The sequence below is a fragment of the Thrips palmi genome, unplaced genomic scaffold (genome assembly GCF_012932325.1).
Source record: "Thrips palmi isolate BJ-2018 unplaced genomic scaffold, TpBJ-2018v1 HiC_scaffold_8, whole genome shotgun sequence".
NCBI lineage: Eukaryota > Metazoa > Arthropoda > Insecta > Thysanoptera > Thripidae > Thrips > Thrips palmi.
This window is the reverse complement of record NW_023144635.1, coordinates 12,966,075-12,988,231: the sequence shown is the minus strand read 5'-3', so window position 1 is coordinate 12,988,231 and position 22,157 is coordinate 12,966,075. Positions and strand designations below refer to the sequence as shown.

At 42.7% G+C, this 22,157-nt stretch overlaps 3 protein-coding genes across 5 annotated transcripts in view; 2 read left to right on the top strand and 1 right to left on the bottom strand.

The window, feature by feature from the left end:
• Window positions 1–4,057, top strand: part of LOC117652972 (cytochrome P450 6a2-like) — a 221,462-nt gene extending 217,405 nt beyond the window's left edge. For 2 of the 3 annotated variants that reach the window (XM_034398246.1, XM_034398248.1), the window contains exons 9-10: window positions 573–839; window positions 2,625–4,057. In XM_034398246.1, coding sequence (XP_034254137.1) covers window positions 573–839; window positions 2,625–2,803 — 446 coding nt within the window. In that variant the 3' untranslated portion in view covers window positions 2,804–4,057. The remainder of the gene's footprint in view (window positions 1–572; window positions 840–2,624) is intronic. The other variant, XR_004588199.1, reaches the window with a different exon arrangement.
• Window positions 4,058–9,182: 5,125 nt separating this feature from the next.
• LOC117653268 lies at window positions 9,183–11,666 on the bottom strand. The gene has a single exon (XM_034398838.1). The coding sequence runs from the start codon at window positions 11,664–11,666 to the stop codon at window positions 9,183–9,185; it is 2,484 nt and encodes an 827-aa protein (XP_034254729.1).
• Window positions 11,667–14,649: 2,983 nt separating this feature from the next.
• LOC117653267 lies at window positions 14,650–18,384 on the top strand. Its single transcript, XM_034398837.1, has 5 exons — window positions 14,650–14,685; window positions 14,793–15,298; window positions 15,404–15,421; window positions 15,502–18,097; window positions 18,199–18,384. Exons 1-5 carry the CDS (start codon window positions 14,650–14,652, stop codon window positions 18,382–18,384), a joined length of 3,342 nt encoding a protein of 1,113 aa, XP_034254728.1.
• The last annotated feature ends 3,773 nt before the right edge of the window (window positions 18,385–22,157 follow it).

Below are 22,157 nucleotides of genomic sequence, written 5' to 3'. Positions count from 1 at the left end.
CTTATCTAACGCTCTAACGCACGGCAAGAACCACACTGCAATGGACTCGGTCGGTATAGTTCGGTACGGAAAGTGAACAGAAAATGTGGTACAAAAGAAGGTTTAGGTTCAGACCTTCATCCGCCTTCATCACTGGTTCTCCGTTGGCCCCATAAGTACCTCATGCAAACTGGTACGGAAAACATGTACCTACGGAACCTCCGAAGCCGGTAAGGTGCATGGTCAGTCCAAGCAAATTGTTGACTAGATATGTTCCGTATTTTCTCTGAGTGTGAGGAATTTGATTCTTGCCCGGCCCGCACTACATGCACCTCTTATCTCACACTAAATTTCTTTGTACAAATTTGGTACGTGGTCACAAATTTGCACGCAATCTCGCACGAGTTCATTTCTGCGTACAAAGTTCCACCGAAAAGTTCGCATGTTTAAAATAATGTGAGAGCACGACGTTCAAAATTTACAAATACGTTTCGTGTGTAGGACTCTCTTGGTAAAGCGTGCTGCACACACTAGACTTGCCTAGCAGTGCGAATGAAGACAGTCTCTGAAAAGTATTTCCCGACTGATTCCAGAGACGATGCGGCTGTACCCCGCCGCTTCAATCCTGTCCCGCGTCGTGACGGAGGACTACACGCTGCCGTTCCCGGGCAAGGACGGCAAGCCCGCGGTGCTGGAGAAGGGCCTCCAGGTCATCATCCCGACGTTCGCCCTGCACCGCGACCCGGAGTATTTCCCGGAGCCCGACAAGTTCGACCCGGAGCGCTTCACGGAGGAGGCCAAGCGCAGTCGGCCGCACTACAGCTACATACCGTTCGGAGAGGGCCCACGAGTTTGCATCGGTAAGAGAGCAAGGAAATTTTAAGTGTTGTCTTGCATCCAAGAAAATGCCTTGGTTTCACACTAAATGTTATGCACAATGTTGAACGAGACATCACAGTTTTTAGTGCACACGAACTTTCCGATCAAATTTTGTAAGAAAAAAATGCACATGTTTCCCCAATTATGAGGAAAATTGCATACAAGTTTGTACGAAAAGTTCGTGCGCACTAAAAACTGTGATGTCTCGTACAAAATTTGTACAAAAATATGCAGTGTGTTTATTTCCTACTCTACAAATCGAAGAGCGTACATTGTATGCTCTAACTGGAGCATGCCTGCAAGCACGCTCTAACTGGCGCATGCCTACCAAGCATGCACTTACTAGTGCATGCATGCCAAGTACACCCTAACTGGAGCATGCATCTAGTGCATAAGGTATAGGGAATTGCCTGCATCAGATAGCGTGTAGAATTGCCTGCATCAGATAGCGTGTACATGGCATGTATGCACTAGTAAGTGCATGCTTGGCAGGCATGCGCTAGCTAGAGCGTGCTTGCAGGCATGCTCACTTACACGCTAAAACTTTTTTCGAAAAGCCCCGCCGAAAATTCGGCGTAAATAGCCTTCTTCGGCGGAAAACTGTCGCGCCGCGTCTAAGTTCGGTGGAATCACCCACCGACCGCCGCCGAACGCCGATGAACGTCCCGATGAACGTTCGCCGAAGCTCGGTGGGAGTGCCCGGGCCCATGAGGCCCCGTTGTGCTTCGACGGCCTTCCGCCGAACGGCTTGCCGTGCATGTTCGACGCTCCTTCGTCAAATCAAATCTAATTGGATTTTATGTAACAGGGCACGGAAATATACCAGCAAGGCAACGTAAAATTTCACGTAGAATATTATTTTAGGGTCAGTTGAGTAAATTGTCCAAGGATGTCCCGGTTAAAAGCGGATATGCAACCCAGAGCTAGGTTATGTCAGCCGTGACGTGCGCCTCGCGCCGTGCTTCGACGACAAACCCCTGTCGCGATTCACGCCGTATTTTCGGCGGTATTCCTTCGAAGGTTCGAGAAAAGTTTTAGCGTGTAGAGCATACAATGTACGCTCTTCGATTTGTAGAGTAGGGGTTTGAGTTATTTTTCCTCATGTACCGTACTAGCCTCTATCTCGCAAACCGCTGGATAGGGCAAAACGCAATGAAAAAGATCTTGTTCAGAATCAAATTTTACATGAACGTGACCATCGACAGTTCTCTTTGAACATTTTTTTAAAATATTGAATAATTTTGGCTTGTGAATTATGGAGCATTAAGCTCAAAATGAACGTTTTCAAAAATGGTTTTTGTGCCTCCTGTTCGGACCTCAACGAAAAGGCAAGCACCATGCACATTAAATATTTTTGTACAAATTTTGTTTGAGACATGACAGTTTTTTGTGCGCACGAAATTTTCGTACAAATTTGTTCGCGATTTCGACAAAATTGGGGAAATATGTGCAGTTTTTCGCACAAAATTTGTACGAAAAGTTCGTGTGCACCAAAAACGAGACATCACAGTCTTTGTAAAGGTGAACTTTCGATGCAAATTTCGCTCAAAACCTGCACATATTTCCCCAGTTTTGTACAGAATGGCGTACAAATTTGTACAAAAAGTCTATATGCACTAAAAATTGTGATGTCTTGCACAAAATGTGTAGAAAAAATAGTTGGTGTGTGAGCGTGACGATGAGCGTTTAGTAGCAAATTACGAAGACTCATTTATGTCTTGCTTCAACTGTACTCTCCCTACATCTTACCTCTGTTGCCCCTGCAGGTCTGCGCTTCGCCATGATGCAGATGAAGGCTGGTCTGTCCGCGATACTCCTCAAGTTCCGCGTGCTGCCGGTGGAGGGAGCCAACGACTACCCGGCACAGTTCGAGCCTGTGTCCTTCGTGACCAAGACGATCGGTGGCAACAAAGTGATTCTGCAACCAGTGGAACAGAAATCATAACTCTGCAACCTGAAGAGATTGACTTCGAACAGAACAGGCCGCACTGCTAACTCATTGTGGACTTACCTGATGATGGGGCGCACGATGTGTTCCAGAAACAAGTTCCTGCTAAGAAAGAGGCCGCGAACATGCGCAAAACTTAATCCGACTCGGTTTGTGGGTTCCTTTCCTCAGTAACAAACGGCTGGAGACCCGCTTTTCACTCTCCTCCATACATACTCTCCTCCTACCCAGGTTCGTGGTTCTTTCTCGCTCCCGGGGGTTTTGGACAGTTTCTATTGATGAGAGGAACCCACAACCCGAATTTGGTTCAGTTCTGCGCATGTTCGCGGCCAAGTGTTTTATTTCTGCTTGCTGGAGCTTCGTAGAGCAGAGGGTTTGAGGAGAAGTGCATTGATTGGCAAGTCATCGCCCGGACTGAGCTGTGAGAGTTCTGAGATGTAACACCAGAAGTACAGTTTTGTAATTGCCATGCTTATTGGTTAGGCTACATGAAGGGGGCGTATTTAATTTGTGATTTAGATTTATCAATTGTTAGTTAGTCTGTACGGCAGTAGGGTAAGTTCTTTAGTTGGAAGTCTGTCATGATTATTCCTCATAGCGCAATAGGATTCTGATGTTTGAACCAACTGTCCGGGAAACCATTGAAATAAAATCATTTCCGTTTTGACAACTACATCGTGTTTATAATTTATTGAACAGCTCTTAAACACACGCTAAATGTTCATGCACAATTTGGAACGTGGTGATGCATGATTTAAAACCTGTGTACCACTGTACATAATGTTGTGCTCATATTTGCATAAATTTATACATTTCACGCATAATAATATGCAAATTCCACGTACGCAAAAAATCGTGCAATCACTGCGAGATAAATGTTGAAATAATAATGAATAAACAAAATGATCTAATTATCTTTGAAATTGGCATATTTGTCTGCGACATTTGTCATACTTGTTACCCGTGTACTTAATCTCGTCATTCAACTGTTCCCTCCTAGTCCTGTCTTTTGTTCCTTGTCATGAGTCAGTCTGAAATAAAAATGAGACCATGTGAAGCCTGTTTTGTCCCTTATCCAATTGAATCCTGAATCGTCGATAATTTAGAGTGCCATCTGTTAAATTTGTGATTTAGCCTATCAATTCTTTAGTCCGTAAGGTAGTAGAGTAAGGTTCTTAGTTGTTAGCTGTTAGCTGTAAGTCTGTCTTCTCAATTTCTCATCACGCAATAGTTTTCTCATACTTGTATCCTCTATCCGGAAACCACTGAAAAAACTCACTTCCGTATTGACCATTACATCGTTTACATCGTTTTAAAGAGCTCCCGAGTGTATCTACCCACTACTCAAAAATTCTGAACAATCTAACGGGTTTTGGGCCCAGGACTCGTTTAACTGTGTCCCTGTAGTGGTGTGGAAATTGTATTTTTGTGATGGGTGAAAAATATTTTTTATCGCTCAAAATCACTTGTACCACTCAAGTGGGGTTTATCCTACCTCGTGGAGAGCACAGCTTCAAGACCCTCAAGCTTCAAGATAAAGAAGCAAAAAGATGGCCGGCGACGATGAAGAACCTAAAGCACCAACTGTATAGTGCAACATACTTCCAGAAATACTCCACCCTTTTCAAAGCTGAAGGGGGAAAAAATTTGGTCTGATTGGAATACTTGATGGAGTTGCATCTTGGCGGCTTAAAGCAAGACGGTAAGACGCTGGACCACTATCTCACGAATGCACCGCTCGCTGCAGAAGGGGCAACGACAAGAGGGTGCGAAGAATTTTGAGTTCCTCTGGAACCCATTTTGTTGATCCATGCAAAAACTGCGACAAACTCCAAGGACATATGGCCCAAATTTGTGCAATGTGTTTGAAGATACTGGTCCCTACCGCAGACTAGCATTGTTGGATAAGATCTCAAGCATAAAGCACGAAAATTTTTGGATCATTGAGTGAGTACGTGACTGCCTAAAAGGGAAGTGCTAGAAGAAATTCGAGCTACCGGCAAGCCCTATGCCGAGGAGAACGGTGCGTACGGTCTCCTTAAGGGGATGCGGGCCCGACTATCGGTGGTTGAGACAACTCATAGAGAGAAGCGTGAAGAAAGAAGAGGGTCTGACGATAGACTTTGTACTACCGAGCTACTTAGAGAGGCCCACGCGAAGCGGCGGAAGCCATGGGAGCGACATCAGCGCTGCGGGCGAGCGGCGGCGGAGGCGGGAATCATCACCAACGTGGGGGCCGGAGGGGCGCCGTCCGGGAGCACAACCAACAAACAACCAGGGGACAAAACAACACAACGACGAATGGGGGCAACGCAGCCAAAAATATTCTTCTGCTTCCAACGAACTAAAAGTGATCGAAGCTGTCTGTGCTGAAGAAGAAAAAAGAAAAACCAGAGGAACGGGGATAACAAAAACGGTGGTAAAATACCCAAAAATAGCAAACATAAGCCGGTCCCAGCCAAGGGCATGCGCAGCAGCCAAGAAATCAAGGTCTTCAAGTTTTGGAGCCGAACTAACCTATGGAAAAACTTGTTGAGAAAAAAGACAACCCCGGGAAGGTGTAACCAACGTTCACCACAATAGGGGAGAAGGTTTAAAGGCCCCAATGGCTGTCGGGTAGGGCACAAGTTTTAAGTTTGGGGCAAACTTGCTGTCTGTGGGGGAAAATTGTGGGATTTAGAACCACAATGTAAAGAATGTGGGGACAAGCCAAACAGTAAAAATTGAAAGGGCCCATGCTTCAGGAGGCTTCAAATGGCAGTACAAAGTGTCTTTGGATTTCCCCCCCGAAACTCTATCCCCCAAGATTAAATTGGTTTACAAGAGACTGGACTCTAGGGAAGGGTTAAAATTAAAAAAGCAAAAACTTTTTTGGTTTAATCACCAAGGCACGGAAATCCCTTGATGTGGCACAGAAAGCACACTAGGGAGTTAGAAATGGTGAAATAAACAGCAGGAGTGTTGATCTAACACTGGCATCTCGAAGTCACAGATGGACCTCATGGAAGGGTAAGGATTTTTTCCCATTTAGATGACAAAAGCCTTTACTGTAGTTGCCCTTCTAAAGACTAAGGACGAGATTTTTGAAAAAATTTAAACAGTACAAGGGTCTAGTAGAAAACCATTTAAATAAATCAATAAAAGCTTTGCGATCAATAATGGAAAAGAATACCTCTCAAAAAAGTTCATTGAATATCTCAAAGAAAAAGGCATTGCTCGCCAACTGTCTGTGGTGTATAGCCCGGGAAAAGAATGGAGTAGCTGAGAGGACCAAAAGAACGCTGCTGGAAAAAACTAGATGTATGTTGAAGGAGGCAGGGGTGCCAAACAAATTTTTGGGGGGAAGCTCTGAAGAGGGGTGTATTTAAAAAATATATCACCCACAAATGCGGTCAAGGACATGGTTCCACATGAGGCATGGCTGGCTGCAAAACCCAAAGTGGAAAATTTGAAAGTGTTTGGGGGTTTGGGATACGTTCATGTTAGAAAGGAAGAAAGTAAGAAATTAAAGGGTAGAAGTGAACGGTATGTTTTTGTAGGGTACGATTGTCAAAAGAAAGGATATATTTTGGTGGACCCTGCGAGGGCCCAAAAACAAGTCGAGAGTAGAGATTAGTGTGATATTTAACGAAAAAGTGTTTCCCTGTCGCCACCACCAATCACTGATGGGGAAAACCCAGAAGTGAATCCAGAGGATCCTGTTCAGGTACAAGTTAGGATTCAGACAAATAGGCGTCGAATCGTGTCCGAGTCGGAGAACAGTGGTTCTGACTTCAGGACTTCCAGCGAGAATGAGGAGAGGGACACGACGGATGAGTCTGAAGACCAGGATTCAGAAGACGAGGAGACAGGGGGTGATGGCGATGAGGGTATAGGGAGTAGACTAAGGAGAAATCCCAAGAAGAAAAATTTCGGGGATGATTTTATGACAGCTTTCATGGCAAAAGCCAGGGACGGTGATGAGCCGGAAAGTAGAAAGGAAGCTCTGGCGGGAGGAAATAGTGAGCAATGGAAAGAGGCCATGAACTTAGAGTACGATTCGCTCCGTAAGCACAATGTGTTCAAGCTGGTGCCTAGACCTAAGGGTAGAAATGTTGTAAAAACGAAATGGGTACATAAGATTAAGAGACTGTCCGATGGAAGCATCGCTAGATTTAAGTCCAGACTTGTGGCGAAGGGTTACTCCCAGAAACCGGGAAGTGACTACAATGAGGTTTTCTCACCAGTTGTCAGGGCTGAAAACCTCAGATTGGTAATTTCACTTAGTAATGCACTAGACTTAGATATGACCCACATAGACATATGTACAGCCTTTTTAAATGGAGATCTGGAAGAAGAAGTGTACATGGAACAACCAGAAGGTTTTGTTCGAGGTAGTGCGGATTTTGTGTGTAAATTAAATAAAGCCATTTATGGTTTGAAACAGGCATCTAGAGCCTGGAACCAAAAACTGCACAGTTTTATGTCTGGGTGTGGCTATGAAAGAACTCTTGGAGACCCATGTGTGTACATGAAGAGGGGTAGAAAGAAAAATGTTTATAATTATGTCTGTATTCACGTCGATGATATATTTATGTTTTCAAATGACTCTGTGGAACAAGCTAATTTTAAGAAAAGACTGTCAGAAGAATTCGAGGTAAGAGATTTAGGAGATCTAAGTTACTTTTTAGGTGTAAGTTTGATACGAGACAGACCAAATGGTACTGTAAAGCTCTGCCAGGAGCAATATATCGACAAACTTGTGGAGAAGTTTGGGGCTGAGAATCTCTGTACCTTCAATACTCCCCGAGCTTCCGATGTACGTTTCACTAGGAACGATGGAGATAAACCAAATGTTCCCTATCAGAATTTGATTGGGTCATTAATGTATCTTAGCACTTGGACGAGGCCAGATATTACTCAGTCTGTCAATTATCTCAGCCAGTTCAACAATAGTTTCGATTTAGAGCACTGGGATAGTGCTGTTAGAGTTCTAAGGTATTTAAAGGGTACAAAGCAGAAGGGAGTTACCTACTGCAAGGGGAACAAAGACATTGTTGGATATTGTGATGCCGACTGGGGCAGTGATGTAGTAGACCGTAAGTCTTATTCGGGTTATCTGTTCACCCTAGGAGATGGAGCGATCTCATGGAGATCAAAGAAACAGAGTACTGTTGCTCAGTCCTCATGCGAGTCTGAGTATTTGTCACTATCTTTCGCTTCAAATGAGGCGGTATATCTGAGAAACATGTATAAGCAGCTGCTGTCACTCGATGAGCTGTGTGTAAAAATACATTGTGATAATCAAGGGGCCATTTTTCTGGCGAAAAATGATGCATTCCAAGCCAGGACCAAACAGATAGATATTGCCTGTCATGTTGTAAGAGATTTAGTCAGTAAGAAGTACATTTCCATTCATCATCTTGGTACAAAGTTGCAGATAGCTGACATTTTTACTAAACCTCTTTCAGGTCCTGATTTCCAGAAATTTGTAAATGCCATGCGAATTGGTTAGGCTACATCAAGGGGGTGTGTTAAATTTGTGATTTAGCCTATCAATTCTTTAGTCCGTAAGGTAGTAGAGTAAGGTTCTTAGTTGTTAGCTGTTAGCTGTAAGTCTGTCTTCTCAATTTCTCATCACGCAATAGATTTCTCATACTTTTATCCTCTATCCCGGAAACCACTGAAATAAACTCACTTCCGTATTGACCATTACATCGTTTACATCGTTATTGAAGAGCTCCCGAGTGTATCTACACGGAGAAAAAAAAGTGGGTGTCGCAACGACAAAGTACGTGTCCCACGTACTTTTCGTGCGTGGTTTTGGCCTACGTACGAAAGTGGGTGTGGTGGCCACTTTTAGTGTGTGGGGGCTAGGTGGGTGGGGGAAATACGCGAAAGTGGCCGTGGTGCCCACTTTTCGCACGCGCAGCACACATGGGGTGAGTAGGAGAGGTCATCGTACGTAGCCGTAGAGCTTGCGTTCGGTATGCGCGACATGCAAGGGATGGGTAGGGGACCTTCCCAAAAATAGGTATGGAGCCTGCTTTGGATACGCGTGACAACCACGGGATGAGACCTCAGGAGATACTTTAGTATTTGTGCTGGATGTACGCAGGTGCTTGCCGCAGCTTTGCAAAATGGTTGTTGCAGAAATTAATAAGTATGTGTTACACATGTGAAAAGGAGCTGGCATGTGTACTTCAGAGTAGCAGTTTTATTGGTTTAGGGCAAAAATATGGGATAAATTATCATAGGTAAACGCAAGTGTATGATATAAAAATTTTATTGGTGACAATGCAGAGCAAGTTGTAAAATCAAAATACAAACTTAAGAAAATGCATAAGTGCTTTCAAACCCTTAAAAGTAGTAAGTAATATGTACAATCACTATATGATTAAGTATGTTTCATGCAAGCATAGCGCATTTCCTTTGAGGACATAAAGGTGTGCAAAACAGGTCGAAAACTTAACAAATTTTCTTGCTGTATGAATACAAACTCATCGGTGTCATAAACTTCATAACCATTTATGATGTCATCAAACGCACCGGTGAGCAAAGTGCGGCAAAACAGATAGACAACATTCCCTTCAGAACAAAAAAATTTCTCAATATCTCCAAATATTGGCAAATCATACTCATCAAGACCCATGGCTACACACATCCCTCTCTTGTAAGTTGTACCTTTAACTTTAGCCCATGAAACCTCTACACACGTATCAAGAATGGATGATGAGATGCCACAGGAACTATTACCAGCAGCTAGAGCAAAGCAGTCATCGTTGACTGCTTTCAAGTAGGTTGCTGGACCAGTTTCAGGTTTGCACTCAAGTCCTCTGTTGCTGGAAATGCGGTAACAAAATTGAAGCTGCTCTTTTAAAGCAGTTGTGAACACAATGTTGACTCTAGATGATGTTGCAACGGCTCTTAATTTAAACAGCCTATTTTTTGATTCCATTCTCATAGAACTGAAAAGACTGAGAGGACCAGACATTTCTAAAAGAAAAGGCCAGTGGGTCATGATGTGTTCCTTGGCTTTAAAAAGTTCATCAAATAATGTTGAATAAAGTTTGAGAAACTCTGTAATCAAGTATTTTAAACGATTAATTGTACCTGGCGGATGAGCAGTTGAGCGAACAATGTCCAATATTTCTCTCATAACTAGATACAATGGCCACACAGCATTGCCTTCTGGCACCAGGTCACCCACTAAGAAACTGAATATAAGAATGAAGTTTATCATTTCACTACCAGACATGTAAATTTTGCCCTTTTCTTCAAATTCTTTGGGTGAAATGGGAGGCGGCCTGTTTGAAATGCCATTCAGGTCAAAATCAAAAGTGTTCATCCTCTCATTCACACATTCCAAAGTTATATTATTCGTATTGTCACTAAATAAGTTTTGTAGAATTAAAATCATGGCCCTTTTCCCCGAACCTTCAGCAAATTCATGCAATACTGGATCAGAACAAAAATTCTCATACACATGAAAGTGCTCAACATCATTCCAAATAGATTTTTCTTTGACGCCACTCTTTGACATTGGAGCGGCGACATCCCTTTCATAGTCATCAACATTCCGTCTTAGTTCTGGTGTCTCGCAACAGTCAGTTGTAGTTGTATCCCTGTGAGTTTTGCAGAACCTACAGAAGTAGTAAGCTCTAAAACTTTCCACAAAACCTAATACACCGTTCAGAGCAAGGTTATCTCCTAAAACCAGTCCTAACGCAAAGTACACTCGAATTGGGGAACCATCGACATCAATTTCAATCCCCGTCTTCTGGAGATAATTAATTTCATCAACTAGAATTTTAAAAACATTTGCATTTCCAAACAGAGATCTATCAAGAGAGTAAATAAGCAGTGCTAGAAATATGTTTTCCAATTTGGATTGATACTCTGGTGGTAAACAAGGGATTGTTACATAAGTTCCACCAAGTTTTGATACAACTTTATGACTGCCGAGGGGATCATTGACCTCCAGATCATCATAATATACAAACAAAGGAAAAACAATCTTATCTTTAAAATGCAGAGCCTTTTTTTCTTTCCACAACTTGCCTTGAACAAAATTGGCGAGTACATTTGTTTCCTTTTCAAGTTTTTCCATGTATGAGTAACATGTATTGAATACTCCTGGCAAAGAAAGAAACATCTTGAACAATTTTCTTAAAGGAATAAACTGGCCTTGCATAGGCACGATTTCTTTGACCATGATACCATTTTTCTTTTTATCTCGCATACCATATCCAATTGTATGCGGAACTGGTAACAATAGACAACCTTGCTCTGAAAACATTTTTAGCCTAAGGTAATCAGAAGAAAAAGAATCAAAGGACCTATCAATAACATCAAACATGTCTGCTACCTTTCTAATTTTCTCATGCTCGATCTTCTCACTTTGCATAGTTGTAACAATAGTTGGCTTTACAATTGAAATTACTTTAGAAGTTAGTTTATGCAACTCATCAACCACTACTTGCACCTGACAACGGGGGAGCGTAGGGTCAGCATACAGTTTGCCAGTAATCTCAATCAGCAAATCACGCATCTCTTCTTCCACTTCTTTTGCAACTAAAACAGGGTCAGGCGCCGACTGTTCATTTGCATCACAACTTAAATCAACAAACACGTTTTCAATATCACTAGCAGAATCATTTAGTTCAGTCTCGTGAAGCATAAATTCACTAACAGTTGGCACAGGACGATGGCATCTGCTTAAATGTCTTCTTAATTTAGCCCAAGTATTGAAGTTAGAAAAGCAATTTTGTTCTACACATGTATAAAAAAGGAGACAATCTTTCTTGTGTTTGGAATCAAAATGAACCTTAAGGCCAGGAATATTTGAAACAAAAGTTCTACACTTAAAACAGGAAGGCATCTTAAAAACTTTGTACCTTTGTTTCGCAGAATATAATAAAATTCTACCTTAAAACCTCAGAAAATTTGTTGGGCTACAACCAAACTCAATAACTGATATTTATCTGGATAATATTGAGCACATACACATATGGTAAATGAACAAATAAATTAAAAAATAATAAAACTAATGATAGTAATTAAATAAGGATGAATAAATCATGTCTATGGTTGAGACTGTCTAAGAACAATATTTTTGTAATCTTTAATTAGTGTGGTAACTTGCCCTATTTTCAAATCCCAATGGGTATACTTCAACCTCACCCACCCATAAATGGTTGTGGCACCCACTTCTCTTTTCTCCGTGTACCCACTACTCATAAATTCTGCACAATCTAACATGGGAACCCAGGCGAAAATGTAACTGTTTCTAAAACCTGGTATAAGAGGTTCCTTCCGAGTTCTCTCAACAGATAGTAGTGGGTTATTAAACTGTAAATTGGGACGCTCTGGCTGTTTCCTAAACCCGCTGCTGCCTGTTCGCTGTCGGTTTCTTACGTGTGGCCGGCACAGATAGGTAACTCACTGGTAAAAACTAAGGCGTAGTATTACGCCTCTTTGAAGCGTACTAAAGGCTGGAACGCCCTGCTTCAAGCGTAGAGTTTGTACGCTTGAAGCCAAGCGCACTCAAGCCAGGTCAGAAATTCTTACGCCCTGCTTCAAGCGTAAAGTCAGTACGCTCAATTTCAAGCGTAAAGAAAACCTATGCTCAATTTTACAAGCACAGGAGAATGCGCACATTCATCGTGTGAAACCAGCTTAATTTAATTTCAGATAATATCTTACATTAGCTTCATGCATCCTTCATACAATAAATGAACTTTCAAAGAAAATTACAAAATGTATGAAAAAGATGTTTGGGGGTCCAAGTCCTATAGGCCTTTAGGACTCCAGAACACTCCAAAAGTGTTTACACCTGGCGCAGTTCCGGCATTCACTCTTGAGACACTTACCTTGTAGTGCTATCCATTAATTGTTCCTGCTGGTTTGGTTTTAATGTTTATGATTTGTTTCTTAGTCTCAGACCACTGGGGCTGGCTTTCATGTTTCCTGATGACATGCTGAAGGCCTAGCCCCACAGACAGAGTACATAACCTCTTGGTGCTGATAGGACAGTTCGATTTTACTCTACTTTCAAGTTTGTGAGAATGCTGTGACTGTGAGCATAAAGATTTCTTCGGGCAACACACTGGGCACAACTTCAAAATGCTTGACATGGTGCAAGTGATGAAACTGATCCGTTTGAAACACACAACAAGTTTGTCAACACAAACACACATCTTGACTATTCACCCTCAGTCTCGAGTGCAAATAAGATACCGGAGTATGAAAAGCAACAAGTAACTTATTTGCACTCGAGACTGAGGGTGAATAGTCAAGATGTGTGTTTGTGTTGACAAACTTTGTTTCAAATGGATCAGTTTCATCACTTGCACCATGTCAAGCATTTTGAAGTTGTGCCCAGTGTGTCGCCCGAAGAAATCTTTATGCTCACAGTCACAGCATTCTCACAAACTTGAAAGTAGAGTAAAATCGAACTGTCCTATCAGCACCAAGAGGTTATGTACTCTGTCTGTGGGGCTAGGCCTTCAGCATGTCATCAGGAAACATGAAAAACCCGCGCCAGCGGTCTGAACTAAGAAACAAATCATAAACATTAAAACCAAACCAGCAGGAACAATTAATGGATAGCACTACAAGGTAAGTGTCTCAAGAGTGAATGCCGGAACTGCGCCAGGTGTAAACACTTTTGGAGTGTTCTGGAGTCCTAAAGGCCTATAGGACTTGGACCCCCAAACATCTTTTTCATACATTTTGTAATTTTCTTTGACAGTTCATTTATTGTATGAAGGATGCATGAAGCTAATGTAAGATATTATCTGAAATTAAATTAAGCTGGTTTCACACGATGAATGTGCGCATTCTCCTGTGCTTGTAAAATTGAGCATAGGTTTTCTTTACGCTTGAAATTGAGCGTACTGACTTTACGCTTGAAGCAGGGCGTAAGAATTTCTGACCTGGCTTGAGTGCGCTTGGCTTCAAGCGTAACTCTTCTTTACGCTTGAAGTCAAGCGCAGAAGTACGCTTCAAGATTTTACGCTTGAGGAAAGGCGTAATACTACGCCTTAGTTTTACCAGTGCTGTTCCTTCCCGGTTCCTTGCCGGTTCCTTGCCGGTTCCTTGTGGGTAACCTACGGGCCACGCCGCAGGCTCGTGGGGTAGCGCTCGGATAGCCCCCCCCCCCCACCCTACCCGCTACGCTACACCGTGTTGGCTAAAAGTGCCCCCCCCCCCCCCACACACACACACACTTTAAAAAATATATTTTGAACCGCATATTTTTTCCTACTCTTCCGTTCTGTGCCTACCTACACTACATCTCCCTCCTACCTCCCATCCCCCTGTGTAATGTATGTGTGTTGTGCCCCTCGCCTCGTGGCTTGCTACGGTCCTCCTGCATCGGCAGCGACCCGGATTTGAACCCGCGCCGTCCGATCACAGTGCCATCGCCTTACCACTCGGCTACCCAGGTGCGTGCTCGACGACGGCACAGAACACGCTGATATAGGCAGGCCCTTGCCGGCTACCTGGGCCCTCCCGCCGCCCGCCCCGCTCCATCCCTCCTCCCCCTCCTTTGGCCCACAGAGTTGACTGTTCCTTACGGGTTTGACGAACGCACAGTGAACCCGCTACTAAAGGCTCTTTGGCGGTTTGCACGTGGGTGAAACTAACTGTTCCTTGTGTGTTTGGAGAACGCACAGTAAACCGGTTGCTGAAGGTTCAGTGCAGGTTCCGTGTGTGTTTGCAAGCGAGTGCGAGTTGGCTGTTTCTTGCGTGTTTGGGAAACACACAAGGAACGGACAATACACGGTTGTGTCTGGGTTCAGTGTGTCAATCACATAAAGGTTCTTTGGCCGTTCTCAGAACCAACAGAAAACAGTAAGATGACTGTTCCTTACCTGTTTGATGTGGGTTCTTTGGTAAATGTTTCGTGTCCGTTTTGAAAACAGCCAAGGAACCCTCTACTGTTGTGTTTGTGGGTTTTAAAGCTGTTTCTTATGTGCAACGGGTTTCTTGCGTGATCAAGAAACAGACAGAGAACACGTACGTACGGTTTCCATTTTCGCCAGGGAAAGCTGATCTGAGATGTCCTAGAGCTCACAAAATTGATCCAGCAGAATATTTTCAACATCTCCTTGATTATGAAGATGGACGATTTGCTAAACATGAAACATTCCGTTTCTTTGCTATGAATTCATTAATGAGATGGAATTCATGCACTAGCGGATCTCTCTTTGTTCAAAACAATCCAGAGTTCAAAGACATCTCTCTGTCTGCACTTAAAAGCATGTTGCAAAAGAATCCTGTGTTAATGAAAAAAATAATGCTTCAATCATCAGTTTTAAGAGGGTCCAAACAATATTGGAGTGTTAGGACCAAGGAATTAGAGGACATGATTGAACAATTGGGTTTGCCAACAATCTTCTTAACACTAAGTTGTGCTCATGATTTTCACTGGCCAGAATTGTTTCGTCTATTGACCGGTCTCGATGATGTCAGTGAACTGTCAGAAAAAGATAGAAGAAACCTGTTGTAGCAAAACCCTTACATTGTGGATTGCTTTTTCCACCAGAGAGTGCAAAGCTTTTTCAAGCAAGTTTTGTGTTCTGAGCTCTGTGTGAAAGACTATTGGTACAGAATTGAGTACCAGCACAGGTATGTAATGTCAGAAACAGTGTACTTTTATATCATTTACAGTAGTTTAAAAATAGTTACTGTTTGTGTTTAATTTTCAGAGGCAGTCCCCACATGCATGGAATTTTATGGTTGGAAGGAGCACCTGATGTTACCAATATCAAAACGGCAAATGAAGAAGAACTTGAACAAATTTGTGATTATTTTGACAATCTTGTCAGTGCAGTCAACCCGAATCCAAAAACTGAAAACACAGGATTGCACCCATGCCGTACATTGTTCTCAGATGTCAGAGGCAGCATCGAAAAGGAAAAGGAGGATTTGGCACAATTATGTGTGCGGGTGCAGCGTCATACTAAATGCTCTACTGATTATTGTCTCAAAGGCAAAAAAAGGGCTCCCAAAAGATGCAGATTTAACTTCCCTCAAAAGCTTCAGGAAAGGAGCTCCATCCAATTCGACAGTGGCACTGGAGAGCCTGTATTTGTGCCAGCTAGAAATGATCCACTTTTGAACAAAATGAATCCATGTTGGTTACCTTGGTGGCGTGGCAATTTAGACATATCACCAGTCCTGTCCAATGCCAACATGGTGCACTATTTGTCAAAATATGTTTCCAAGTGTGAAACTCGATCAAAATCACTAGCTGAACTGTTTCAACATGTGTTTGAAGATTTTAGTGAATCTGATTCTGTTCTGAAGTTTATAAGACGACTGTACATTCGAAGTTTTTCTGAAAGAGATTTTTCTGCGCAGGAGGTGTGCCACATTTTAAGTGGAAGGTTTTTGTACACTGCTGGGAAGCGAAATTTTGTTCACGTTAATTTGAACACAAACTCCATGTGGAAGAAGGTGCATAGAGTGAGTCGTTATGGGAGAACTGGCGCCTCAGTTGTGGAGAAATATAGGACCCGACCACCAAACTTGGAAGACCTGTCTTTGTGGGAATTTGCCAGAACTCGTGATGTGTCTAGAAAACCCTACTCGAGAAAAGCAGTAACTAACATAGTCCAGGTGTACCCTAAAACCCGATTGGAGCCTCAGAGGGAGAACAATGATAACTATTACAGGTGCCAAACTTTGTTGCATGTTCCATGGAGGTCAGACACAGAATTTTCAAGCCAAAACCTTACATGGAAAGAAATTTATGAAAATGAAAACATTCATAAAAAAGTTGACAGACTTAATGATTTGCCAATGATTGATCCTATTGAACCCAATGAAAGTTCAGACAGCAACACTGAAGATGATACAAATGATAATTTAGAGGAATTTATGATTCTTTCCAGGATTGGACCAAAGAATAATGTACCTGAAATAGAGCTTGGACTGAGACAAATTGATTCAGACCATGACTGGTCAAGCTCCTCAAACAAATATAAAGAGTATGGTTCATTGGATGAACTTGCAAAATTCATAGACAATACAAAAAGAGAACACAAAGAGGATGATTCCATTGCACATTTTAATTGTGATGACTATGAATTCAGTGACGAACAGAAAGCTGTTATTGAGCAGGTGAATGAACAAATATCAGCTGTGTTGATCGGTGAAACCCATCCCATCAGATTCACAATTGTGCAAGGTAAAGCTGGGACAGGAAAAAGTGTTCTCATCAGATACATCAAGTGGACAGCAGAAACCACGTTACGAAAACGTGGTAGTGTTCTCCTTGTTGCTCCCACTGGAGTAACTGCTCTGAACATAGGGGGAGAGACCATTCACACTGGTTTGAAAATGCCTAAAGACAGGAACTTTTTTGGTGAATTGACAGGAGATACCCTGAACAAATTTTATGAAAAGATGGAAAATGTCTATTTTTTAGTGTGTGACGAGTATTCTATGGTTGGAGCTGCAATGTTGCGATATATGGATTTAAGATGCAGACAGGGAAAAGGGTCTGATGAACCGTTTGGTGGGTTGTATGTTTACCTGCTTGGAGACATACGACAGTTGCCACCAGTAATAGACACTCCATTATACCGGATTCCAGAAAGAGACTCTTATGCTGAGCAAGGAATACTTTTACTGCATGATCTTCACAAGGTTTTCTTTTTGAAGAGATGTTACAGGCAACAGGACCAACATTTCGTTGACATGTTGGATCGCATAAGCTTAGGGGAACCCACACGTGAAGATTATGAACTGTTGACTACCAGATTCATTTATCCAGTCCAAGATGATCATGATTTCAAGGATGCTCTCAGACTGTTCACAACGAAACTACTGGTGAAAACCTACAATTATTCATCTCTCCGGAATCTGAAATGCCCGTTGACAGATAAGCATGTACCTATTGCAAAAATAACAGCCCAGCACAACTGTGACATTGCAGCAAAGGGGACTGTTGATGATGCTGAAGGTCTTCATAAGGAGCTTTTCTTAGGACCTCAATGCAAAATAATGCTGATATACAATTTGTGGACATCTAAAGGCCTGTGCAATGGAGCCATTGGGTATGTTGAAGACATTTTGTACAGAGAGGATGATGAACCCCCCACAGCATTCCCTGTTGTAGTTATGTGCAAATTTGAAGATTACTCTGGACCAGGCATTGGACCCATGAACTTGGTACCAATTCCAGCAATTTCCAAATATTGGACCAAAGGCTTCGTGCAATGCACACGTGTGCAGTTTCCATTATCTGTGTGCTACTCTTGCTCAGTGCACAAAGCACAAGGATTGAGTCTTGCAAAGGTAAAGTCTCATATGATTTTAATAATGGTTTTTCTATTTTCGTTTTTCAATGTGCCAAAATTGTTTGCTTATAACCATTTCCATTGTGCCTGTTGTTTCAGAGTGTCACTGATATTGGAGATGATGAATTTGCTCTTGGAATCTGTTATGTCGCACTTTCAAGAGCCAAGGCTCTCAAAGGCTTAAAATTGGTTCCTTTTCCAATGGAGAGGTTGACCAAACTGAAGAATTTCAGAGACATGGAGCGCAAGCTTGCATTTGAAAGGTTTCTGGAATCAAAAAAATGATGTTAGAGAGTATCAGAGAACCACAATGTACATAGCACTTTGTTGCCAGTCTGAAGGTTAATTACTTCTTGTGAACATGTAATAAAATACATAATTTTTTGCACCAATTACATTATTTTCGTCCTGCTCCATAACACCAGTACATTTCCATGTAAGATGTTGAACTTCGAAATGAGTTGCGGATCTGATGAGCTGAGCGGACAACGGACGACACCGGCGACTGATGGTAATTGGACAGCAGACGACACCATTGACTGAAAATCTCTGACATGACAATATCTGTGTTGACTGAGTTCATTAAATTTCACTTGAACATACAATAATAAACCTCGACACGCGTAATGGTGGAAAACTCCTAGCAAAGGCTTTTATAACTCCTCGTACAACTTATTGAGGGTCAACGGCGCTGCTCCTGGCGACCCGCCGAACCTGCGTAATGCGAGGTACAATTTCCCGACGCTAGATGGCGTTACCCGGAGGGAATGCCGTTGCAAGGAATACAACCAAGTTCAGAAACGCAACTAAATCCAGTATTTTCTTTGAACACATCAATATGTTGATAATAAGTACTTAAGACATTATTTTCAAATATTAGAACGTTATTATTAAACTGTGCATATAAGCTGAATAATAGAACTCATTTCCTATTTTATATACATTTGAACACCGCCGTCACTGTCCAGCCGGCTCAACATGTCGTGGTCGTATTGTAAACACAGCACCAGCGCCATTTTTCTGCATTGCTGAAAGTTTCTGTGGTTGATTAATTTCTGATTGACATCATGTCTGTTGTACGATTCCTTGAAAACTATCCTGGCGTTGGCCCTGAGATCAAACTTCTCTTGTGGACGCAGATGGAGAGACACGTACCACAGAAAAATCCTGTGGTAGAATCACTTAAGGACCTATGTGATATTCATGGACTCAACGTCGTAGAGACTTTGAGCAATTTATATTTTGGCAGTAAAGACGGACAATGTGACATGAATTACATCATAAAAGTGGTCCAAAAAGAGGTGCCGCATTGTTGTTTTGCGCAAAGAACATGTAATTGCATGTTTCAAGCGCTAGCGGACCTCTCAGCTGCTACAGACCTCAGCAGGAGAGTCTTAAAATCTATTGTCATTGATATAAAAGCTTATTTTACTCTTAATGAAGGTGACGACGTTTATAATGACCCAAATAATGATGAGAATTTTAATTAAAATGTGAAATGTATGTATTATTGTTCTTTCTTCATGTGTGCAAATTCTGTACAAAGATGAAATTGGCATATTTGTCTGCGACATTTGTCATACTTGTTACCCGTGTACTCGTCATTCAACTGTTCCCCTCCTAGTACTGTCTTTTGTTCCTTGTCATGAGTCAGTCTGAAAAAAAAGTGAGACCATGTGAAGCCTGTTTTGTCCCTTATCCAATTGAATCCTGAATCGTCGATAATTTGGAGTGCCATCCATTGACAATCTCACAGGTTATGGGCCCAGAGCACTAGTTATTGATAATCTGGAATGGATTCTGTTTGTGGATTGCAAGGAGACTAACGATAAATCTGAAGGTGTGGTCAGCCGGCATCACTCCCCATCATGGCGAGCGGTGGCGGCGAATCCAGTCCTGGACGAGAAGACTATCGGTAGTGGGAGTTTGCCATGACGAACGATTTGAGACGGCAAGGTCTGTTGAAAGCTGTTGAAGGAACTGATGTGGACACCGAGACCGACAAGGGATCGGCGCGTCGCATCGCATCGAGCGTGCACTCGGTGATATTTGCCTCATGGTCGACCCGCAGAATTGCCAGTATGTTGAATCTGCGACGACTGCACATGAAGCATGGAAGGCTTTGAACGACACAAATTCAAGTCTAAAGTGTTGAGATATTTAGGTTGGTAACTCGCATCTGTCAATAAGCTGAGGGTCTATAATACATGTACTGCCTATAACTCAATAAACCTGTACATACTCTCTCTCGTCCAAAAGAGCTCAAAGAATAAGTTACGTGTGGTTCATTCAATCAACTAAATCCAAGTCCATCCAACTACAATAGAAGATGAGATACCCAAAAACTATCAAATATTGACATAAAGGTCACTGCAGGTACGTGTTGCTGATACGGAAATTGTGTCAGGCAAAGTTTGACGATTTTTTATAGCATGGAATCGTACATTGTTCACATAACCTGTATTGGGCAAGACCTCAAAACCATGAAAGAAGAAGTTAAGGACAAGTATCTTGTGACTATGATAGCAACAACGGCAACTATAAGACTGCATAAGTGGCAGAAACTCACATGACAGAATATAAGGTAAACGTGGATTCAATTTTTGTGATTGACAGTGCGGCTAACACCCATCTGACAAAGGAAACAAAATTGCTGACTGAAGAAGTTCAGGCAGTAAACAGCCAAATAAGTGTGGCCAAGAAAGGGCAGAAACTGCAGGCTAGTGTGATGGGAAGTGTTAAAGCTGAAAGTGTTACGTACTCTTAACAAATGTAACATATGTCCCTGACCATGAGACTAGGGGTAATGGACTCGCAACGGAGCTGGCCGGAATCTCTGCTTTGCTCATTGTAGTTCACTACAGCTCGAACAGGAGCAGCTTCGCCGGTGCGCTTTTTAAATGCGCAGGGCGACGGCCATGGTGCCAGGGGCGACGCAGGGGGGACGCATCTTCAACTTGCGCTAGAAGCTTCCGGATGCCGCAAAAGTGATGGGACAAGTGGTGCACCTTGATATATATCGAAGACCAACTATGTCCCATCACTTTTGCGGCATCGGGAAGCTTCTATCGCAAGTTGAAGATGCGTCCCCCCTGCGTCGCCCCTGGCACCATGGCCGTCGCCCTGCGCATTTGAGTAGTGCAACGCTTAAGCTGTTCCTGTTCGAGCCCTGGTGGGAAAATTGAAACTTTTTTGAATTTAGGGCATACTTTAAGATGTCTTCTTTCCAAAAATGCCCGAGCCATCTCAAAACTCGCATATTTAGTCGGAGAAATAGTGAACTACAATGAGCAAGGCAGAGATTACGGCCAGCTCTGTTGCGAGTCCATTACCCCTAGTCTCATGCCCTGACCTGACAAAAAAATCTTCTTTCTGTAAATGTTGTAACTCAGAAAGGTGGAATAGTAGTATTCGACAACAAAGAAGTCAAAGTGTTCCATAATGTTGAAACCATTGAAGTAGGGTGTCTTCAACCATACACTTTGAGCAGCTCCAGACAAAAAAAAACACTTGGCCGGGGACCAGCGACCGCGGAAGTGGGGTGCAGGGGGGGCGGTTGGCCCCCCCTGAATTGAAACGGGGGAGGCGCCGCCCCCCCTGTTTTTACCATTGTGGCGTCGCAAATTTCTGTATAGTGTCCAAAATTTAACCAAAACTCGCTAATATTTTCGTAAATTCGCTGGCTTTTAGCTCGCTTCGCTCGCCTCTCTTAGTACTTTCCACTAATTGATGACTTTTAACTGTATGCGCTCCATTATAGCTTGTACTTTTCATATTTCGATGGCGTTTAGCTCGCTACGCTCGCATTTCACTGACTTTGAGGGTCAAAAGCGGCCTCTTAACTATTGTAAATTCCACATTACACGCATCTTATAAGCCCCCCCTTTTTATCCTGACCCCCCCCCCCCCCCCACACACACACACACTGAAAAGTCTTGCCCCCCCAGTCATGAACTACTTCCGCGGTCCCTGCCGGGGACCCCCTCAGATCTGGCTCCAACCCGTTTTTTTTGGTTCATCTAGTGAATACGAATTGCCGAAACACAAATTGGGCCGGA

Bases quoted from the DNA above. Each gene is read 5' to 3' on its own strand.
- LOC117653268 (XM_034398838.1), bottom strand. From the start codon at position 11,666: ATGCCTTCCTGTTTTAAGTGTAGAACTTTTGTTTCAAATATTCCTGGC.
- LOC117653267 (XM_034398837.1), top strand. From the start codon at position 14,650: ATGACTGTTCCTTACCTGTTTGATGTGGGTTCTTTG. The intron at 14,686-14,792 runs GTAAATGTTTCG...TGCGTGATCAAG, and splicing joins TGTTTGATGTGGGTTCTTTG to AAACAGACAGAGAACACGTA. The intron at 18,098-18,198 runs GTAAAGTCTCAT...CTGTTGTTTCAG, and splicing joins AAGGATTGAGTCTTGCAAAG to AGTGTCACTGATATTGGAGA.